The sequence below is a fragment of the Vombatus ursinus genome, unplaced genomic scaffold (assembly GCF_900497805.2).
Source record: "Vombatus ursinus unplaced genomic scaffold, bare-nosed wombat genome assembly UNPS02014773.1, whole genome shotgun sequence".
Taxonomy (NCBI): Eukaryota; Metazoa; Chordata; class Mammalia; order Diprotodontia; family Vombatidae; genus Vombatus; species Vombatus ursinus.
The window spans coordinates 3316208-3324558 of NW_020954551.1; the positions used below are offsets into that span (position 1 = coordinate 3316208).

General features: G+C 43.6%; 1 protein-coding gene across 4 annotated transcripts in view; it reads left to right on the top strand.

Moving 5' to 3' along the window:
- Nucleotides 1-7377, top strand: part of FLNB (filamin B) — a 155292-nt gene extending 147915 nt beyond the window's left edge. For all 4 annotated transcript variants that reach the window (XM_027863927.1, XM_027863928.1, XM_027863929.1 and 1 more), the window contains 3 exons: nt 241-459; nt 757-960; nt 5571-7377. In XM_027863927.1, coding sequence (XP_027719728.1) covers nt 241-459; nt 757-960; nt 5571-5758 — 611 coding nt within the window. In that variant the 3' untranslated portion in view covers nt 5759-7377. The remainder of the gene's footprint in view (nt 1-240; nt 460-756; nt 961-5570) is intronic.
- Nucleotides 7378-8351: the final 974 nt, after the last annotated feature.

The window sequence follows — 8351 nt, forward strand, 5'->3', positions numbered from 1 at the left end:
CAAACACAGGTGAAGTGCCTTGCCCAGGGTCACACAGCTAGTAAGTGTCTAAGACCAGATTTGAACTCAGATCTCCCCGTTGCAAAGTCCAATGCGTTCTCTACTATAGCATCCTCCTGCCCGTGATAAATGTCTGCCAATGATATTACTATTACACCGTTATATTATTATAATGCGTATGCCATAATATTATTACACCTATTTGCTTGAGCAAAGGCTAACGGAAAACCTTTCTTTCAGGTGTCCAATCAGAGTTTTTCATCAATACCACCAGAGCGGGCCCGGGAACACTGTCTGTTACAATTGAAGGGCCATCCAAGGTCAAAATGGACTGCCAGGAGACTCCAGAAGGTTACAAAGTCATGTATACACCGATGGCTCCAGGGAATTATCTGATTGGCCTGAAATATGGCGGACCCAACCACATTGTAGGCAGTCCTTTCAAAGCCAAAGTGACAGGTAAAGAGGGGATTCCCCAGTGGAGAGGGGCCAGACCTAGAGAGAGCTAACACTGGTGAGCCACCAAGGTCTGAGCGGCTGAAAACCAGGCCTGGGGTGGAACCGAGCCCAGTCGTCGTGGGCGTAGGAAATCTGTTTTCCAGATGTGACCTAGGTCTTGGCTTTTGATGAAAAAAAAACCAAAAATGATCGCGGGACCCAGGAGTCTGAGTTCTGGACAAGGGGGCCTGAAGATCTGCAAAGCTCCACCCCAGTGAGTTTTAGACAGTAACAGTTTGGGGTGTCTGTTTTCTCTAGGCCAACGCCTCATCAGCCTGGGCTCTGCCAATGAGACATCTTCTATCCTGGTTGAATCAGTGACCAGATCCTCCACAGAAACCTGCTACAGTGCTGTCCCCAAAGCTTCTTCAGATGCCAGCAAGGTGACCTCCAAGGGAGCAGGGCTCGTGAAGGCTTTCGTGGGCCAGAAGAGCACCTTCCTGGTGGACTGCAGCAAAGCGGGTAAGTGAAGCCAGGCGGGTTCGAGGGGCAGGGCGAGGTGGAGTACACCTGTCCAAAACCAAGCCATCCAAAGCTGGGCCTTACCCTAGGATAATATGCTTGAGTGGTAGCAAGAAGGGCAGGTGTCTTTTAAAAAATTTTTAAAAATAAGTTTTTATTGACATTTTCTGTTTTTTAATATCATCATCAGTTATCCCAAATATCCCTCCCCCTCCCAGTGAGCCATCCCATATGACATAGTATATTATATATATATATATAGATAGATAGATATAGATATAGATATAGATATGTATATGGTTTTTGGGTTTTTTTTTTGCTTTTCGATGAGGCAATCAGGGTTAAGTGACTTGCCCAGGGTCACACAGCTAGTAAGTATCAAGTATCTGAGGCCAGATTTGAACTCAGATCCTCCTGACTCCAAAGCCAGAGCTCTATTCATTGCACGACTTAGCTGCCCTTGACATAGTATTTTTTAGAGAGAAAAAAAAGTCAGCACCACTGACCAGTACATTGAAAAAGTCCCAAAACACGTGTGGTCTGTTATACTTGCGGACCTCCTTCCTCCGCGACGGCACAGGTTAGGCGAGTCTCCTCATAACTCTTCATTCAAATTCTGACCGATCTTTACAATTTTGTTATGTTCCCTTTTGATTTCTTGATGTGTCCTTGTTCTTTCCATTTACGCCGTTGTCATTCTTGTATATGTTGTTCTCTTGGCTCTGCTCACTTCCCTCTGCATCAGTTCAAGGAGATCTTTCCAGACTTCTCTGCAGTCATCACACGCATCATTTCTTACAGCACAGAAATATTCCATTACATTCATGTACCACAATTGGTTTGGCCATTCCCCTGTTGATGGGCATCTATTTTGATTCTAATTCTTAGCTATCACAAAATTGCTGCTATCAGTATTTTTGAGTATATGGAGACTTCTTATCGATGGCTCCTTGGGTATAAGCCCAGTAATGGAATCTCTGGTCCAAAGGGTATGGACATTTTAGTCACATTATTTGCATCATTCCAAATTGCTTTCCAAAATGGTTGCACCATTTCACAGCTCCACTAACAATGTATCAATGTGCCTATAATTCTTCAAATCTTCCAACATAGACTGTGGTCATTTTTTATCATTTTTGCCAATTTGCAGAGGTGAAACCTCAGTTCTTTTGATCTGCATTTTCCTTATTTGTGATTTGGAGCATTCTTTCATGAGGCTGTGAATCCTTTGAAGTTCTGTTGAGAATTGTTTGTTCATATCTTTCGCCCATTTATCTATTGGGGAATGTCTCTTTGTGTGTGTGTGTGTATTATATATGTGTGTGTGTGTGTGTATATATATATATATATATATATATATATAAAACATATTGTTTATATATCTTGGATAACAAACCCTTATCAAAGAAATCTGATGCAAAGATTTTTTTCCCATTCAGCCACTTCCCTTCTTATCCTAAGTGCATTAATTTTGTCTGTGCAGAAGCTTTTTTCAAGTAATCAATTTCAGAAGCTTTTTTCAAGTAATCAAACATATCTATCTTATCTTTGGTGATTGTCTCTATCTCTTGTTTGGTTAAGAATATATCCCCTACCCATAGCTGTGAGGGGTATATGTTCTTTCCGGTATGGTCTTTAATATTAAGATCTCATATCCATCTAGAATATATTGTGAAATATGCTCGACTTTGTTTCAACACTTATCTCCTACTTTATGGGCAGCTAGGGACTGCCCATGATAGAACATTGCACTTGGTGAATTCAGAAAATCCCGAGTTCAGATCCCACCACAGACACTTAAAAGCTGTGTGACCCTGGACAAGTCACTTGCTTCTCTGAGCCCCCGTTTCATCTGTAAAATGGGGATAATAATATCTACTTCACACAATTGTAAGAGTCAAATAAGATAACATATGGAAGGCAATTTGTGTACCTTGAAGGGTTATATAAATATTATTGTTGGTGTTGTTTCTTTTGAATTTCATTGCTGGTCTGAGTATGTGCCATCTTCAGGGAACAGGACGTAGTTCACATCTGTGGTGTCCGAGGTTTGTGTGATGGCTTGTTCAGCAGTCTTAGTCAGGAGAGACCTGGCTTAGAATTCTAGGATCCCGTCAACTGGAACTTGAACCCAAGGATTCTCGTTCCTCACCCAGTGATGAGGATTGAATAGTGAGGGTTGAGGAAGCCATAGCTTAGGGAGATAAGGAAGCATGAAAGCGTCTACATACCTGGGCCGTACCTGCCTACCTATTCTTTTAAAAAAAAAATAACCCTATGAAATTGTATGCACTTAATTTTATAATGGCAAAGCCAATTCAACATACATTTATAAGTATTTACACTTGAAGGGATTTTCCCGTACGATGTGTACGTCCACGGCAGCTCAGTAGTTACGCCCTGCGAGTCTCCTCTGCCTCTGCCTATTTGTCTCTGCATGTGTGTATGTTCTTCTTTCCCTGTCCTACATGTGAATGTTTTTCTGACTCTACCTAGAGTCTTGGGACAATATGGAGTGTACTTCTCTCATTTTAGTCCTTAATGCTGTTATTTTGGTGATATGTCATTGTTTATTTGGGTCTTCACCGGCTGTTAGCATTTAGGTTTTTTCCAATTTGTTGTCATTGCTATATTGACACTATGCCTCTTTCTCCCCTAGTCTGAGGGGTTGGGTGCAGGGGTACTCAGGGCAGGGGCCCACAGAACAACATACAGATATAAGCGTTTGGAAGCAACTAAAGGCTATGGGGAGTGAGTTTGCTGTGCGCATGCAGCTCTGGGCCAGTGAATAACGTGGGGACACAACCCAATATATTCATTGATCTCTAACCCCACTCCTCTCTCTAATGCATGGAGAAACTGCTCCCCCCTCCAAAAAAAAATCTGGGTTCTTGGCAAGTTCTGGGCTAGTAATCTTCCTTTTGCTGTCTATATGTATTTGTTATCTTTGTTGCTTGAGGCCAGGCCCATGGTTAATTATCTCTTTCAATTGGTACCTCACCTTTTTTTTTTTTTTTTTTTAAAACATGTACAATAAGAGCTTTCGCAAATGGAAACTCTTTCATCTATCTAAGCATCCTGTTATCTCCCATGACTCAGTTTAGTTGTGGGAGGAGGGTGGGCCACTCCAGTCATCTCTCCTTGGTCCCCCACTGGCTCCATGCTACCCTGTGCTGCTTTGAGAAAGCTAATGATCAAGATAACTTACTGCTTTTAAACCCTGCACTAGATGGGCGGGCGGTCTCCTAGGGGTTAGATGCAGGTCACAATCTATCGCCGCCAGCCTGTTCTGTTTGTGCAGTTTTCGTTAGCTTCACCTTGGGGCAGTTATTCTCATTGGTTTGTCTCTCGAAGGGCCTACCCCATCTTGGCTGTTGCTTTAGGAATTTCTGGAACTTGTACAAATTTAAACGACAGTCTTAGTTCTCAGTAGTGTCGTCTCAGTTTACTTAGGGAGCTAATTTAGGAGAGAAGCAGCATGCATAAATATATATATATAGTGTTCCATCTCAGCTGCCCAGTCATAAGTTTTGACAACACTATATCTGGGTGAATTGAATACGATCTTCATCTGTTGGCGTCCTGTGGGTTCTGTAGTTACAAATTCTGTCCCTTACGGGGAATAATTCTAGGAAATTTTCTTATCATTTCCTGAAATAAGGTGGGCAAGAATTCGTTTTTTGGTCACTTTTTTTATGGAGTCCAGTGATTCTTGGCTTGGCTCTGAGTTTCTAGCCTCTACTTTCTTCACTTTTGCTTTTGTAAACTTTTCAGATTTTCTTTTGGTTGTAGTGATATTTATGTATTATCCTATGTCTCTCCTTCCTTTCGTAGTCATACTCCTAGAAAAGGCAGTCTACCATCATTGCCTCTGCTTCGTCTCTTTTTAGTCTCTTTCAGACCCCACACTCAACTGAAAATAATCTCTCCAAGGTTACCACTGGTTTCTTGAATGCTAAATACAATGGCTAAATACAACCCCACTTTTCATTTTCATTGACAACCTATCTGCAACTTCTGATATGGCCTGGTCAATCCCTCCTCCTGGATAGTCTTTCTCTTCCTTTACTTTGTTCTCCTACCTGACTTCTTTAGGGTGGCTAGGTGGCACAGTAGATAGAGCACTGGGCCTGGAGTCAGGAAGACCTGAGTTCAAATCTGGCCTCAGACATTTAATAGCTGTGTGACTCTAGACAAATCACTTAATCTTGTTTGCCTCAGTTTCCTCATCTTTAATATCAGCTAGAGAAGGAAATGGCAAACCACTCTAGTATCTCTACCAAGAAAACTCCAAATTGGGGTTATAAGGTGTTGGACGTGACTGAACAGTAACAGCAAAACCTGAACTTTTTTCCTCAGTCTCTTTTCAGGTGCCACCTCCTAGGGAATGTTAGGGCACTGGGCTACCTTTTTATTTTTTTTCTTCACCACAGTACTTTAAAGTTATATTTCCGAGGGGCATGATTATTTTTGTGATTCCTTCATGTATTCCCAAAAAGATTCCACCAGTATGAAGTAGAACAGTTTAGAAGAGTTATTTCTGCGTGTTTTATCTGTGCCCACCACTCTTGATTCCATTGTGATTTAACCTTGATTCTTTTGCACTTTAGGTTCCAATATGTTACTGATTGGTGTCCATGGCCCCACCACACCTTGTGAAGAAGTGTCCATGAAACACGCAGGAAACCAGCAATATTGTGTGACTTATGTTGTCAAGGAGAGGGGGGATTATGTTCTGGCTGTCAAGTGGGGTGAGGAGCATATTCCTGGAAGCCCCTTCCATATCACAGTACCTTAAAGTAGTTCCTAATGAAATACTTTATTTGTAACGTTGATTTTTATACAGAGTTTATGGGCCTTTTGTGGAAATGAAATGTAGTCTCTGAATACGCAGCTCATACTCAAGTATGTCCGAAGTAAATGCTAAACTTTTTATTCCTTTAGGAGACTTTTCAAAATTTCAAAGCTTAGAAATTTCAAATGTCATTAATGTACATCTCTGTGCACTCAGTTGCAATGATACCTCTCAGTCCTGTCCTTCACAAACAGCATTTGAAAATCACGTGTGTAATGGGCCTGCATGCTGATTTCACTGCAGACATTCAAGGTCATGGACATGAACCAAAACTGTAATTTCTTTTTTAAAAAATGAGATTGGGGACCCTGAAACTACTGGTTTTGTCTTGGATTGTTTTAGACCATGCTTGCCAAGCATTTTTGTTTTTGTTTTTGTTTTTTTTTCCCTAATGAAAAGGAAATGGGGTTAAAACTTGGTACACACGTGATATTAATCAATTTTAGCGCCTTATGGGATGAAAAGGGCTACTAAGTTATTTACTCCATTTTAACACTAACACTTTCTACCGGGTTCCCCGTGGCTCTTTTCTCAAGTTCTCTGAGAGGTCTGTTAAACTGTTAGCAGACCAGACAGGCCCCTGGTAGCTTTCCCACATCCTTGCTACTTCCTCCTGGAATCCCAGCTGCTGTGTTTACCTTTAGGTTCCATTGATCAGCGGGAAGAAACTGCAGGCTTGGGCAACAGTCCCTTTGCCAAAGGTTACTTTTTAACCCAACCCAAAGAGTCTTCCTTCTTTGCACAGATTCTGCTTGTGTGTCGGGATCATTACTAGCTTTTGTCAAACTCATTAAATTCAGATTGCAGCCGAGTGTGAAGAGGCCAGACTCAGACCTTGAGGCCATCACTGCAGAGAGAGGAGAACTCAAATAGGAACCTTTTGGGGGGGTGGCACACACATTTTTATTGTGGCTCCTAGTTACAGGAAGTGAGGAGTTTGGCTTTCTGTGAAGAGCTCATCAGTCCAATGTTAAAGGAGGGGCCGTGACTTAATCTTGCTGCTCCCTCTTAGCACCTACAGGGAATGTGGGCCAGAAGCTGGGTGTGGACTTCTTGGGCCAGCATGATCTGCCCCCCTGGGACCACTCTTGCAATATATCATCCCATTCCTGTGAAAAGCTTGAGAAGGTGTTCTCCCCCATCCCCCCTCCCTCATTCCCACTTCCCTCCTTGTTCCTCCAACCTTTAGGGGATGGTTTGATGCCACAAATACCAAATGTTTAATTTTGGCCACCTGGGTAAACTTTCTAATGAGCTTCATTCAACTAACTGAGGAAATAGACCGTGGGAGAAGAGGGTTGTGTGGGACAGGCATGAGCCTGCTCCCCTGGCCCCGGGCTCTGTCATCACCAGGCTTGACTGGCTGGGAGAGTGGCTGTAGGTGAAAGCCCAGCCTGAGGGAGCCGGGGCGCCCCGTTGCTTTGTTTGTGTACCGTGCCTTAATGTGAAATGCTCACAACTTTGTAAACTAGCGAACGGAAGAGAACTGGCACCAAAATGCAGGATTGTAAAATTGTATCTTATAACTTATTAAAATAAAATCTTTGCTCCCTAAACTCCAACTGCCGTGCCAATGAGTTTTGTCTTTGAGGAAACAGTTCCCATAGTTGGATGTCACTTAGAAAACCGAAGGGCCTCCAGCCACACCCCTCCCCTGCTTGAAATGTCTGGAGGCCAGGGGTGGGGAGAGGAGGGGGAGGAGGAGGAGATGATGCCACTGATACATTAGTTACGATGGGACGAGACCTCCCTCCCACACACAGGTGTGGTCTTTGGGGCCACTTGTAGAATCATAGATCTATAGCCAGATGGGTCCAATCACCTTTTACAGATGAGGAAACTGAGGCTCGGAGAAATGTCTTGTCGAGGCCACACAGTAATAGTCAGAAGCGGGATTTGCATCCTGGTCCTCGGACCTCACCAACACTATGCTAGTCCAACCCTGTCATGTTTCAGATGAGGAAACAGGCCCAGGAAGTGAAATGAGTCATCCAGGGTCACCTGGGTATGAAGAGGCAGATTTGGACCCGGGACCCTGGATTTCCAGAGTCTGATCCCGTTCTGGCAGGTCAGCAGACCTCAAGTGCCCCCTGTGCCAGGCACTGTGCCTTTCCTCAAGGGTGAACTCACTTTCTAGTGGAGGAGACAATGTTAAAATAACTGTGTCTATACCAGATCTCTACAGAGGAGATGGAAAACGCAAAGAGGTGTGCGCCTGCGAGGCTGCCACGTGGGAGCAGGATTCTGCGTGGACGTCCCATATAAATACTCGTTGAGGCAGTGAGATCGTGCAATGGTTGGAGGGGTTGGGCGGCACCAGGGTCAGGAAGACCTGAGCCTCAGACACTTCCTTGCTGGGCAAGTCACTTAGCCTCTGTTTATCTCAGTTTCCCCATCTGTAAAATGGGGGAAATAGCAGCCCCTGCCTCCCAGGGTGATGTGAGGATTGAACGGGATGGTGTTTGTAAAATGCCTAGCGTACTTCCTGGCGCACAGTAGGAGCTCTGCAAATGCTCGTGCCCTTCCCTTCCCTGTA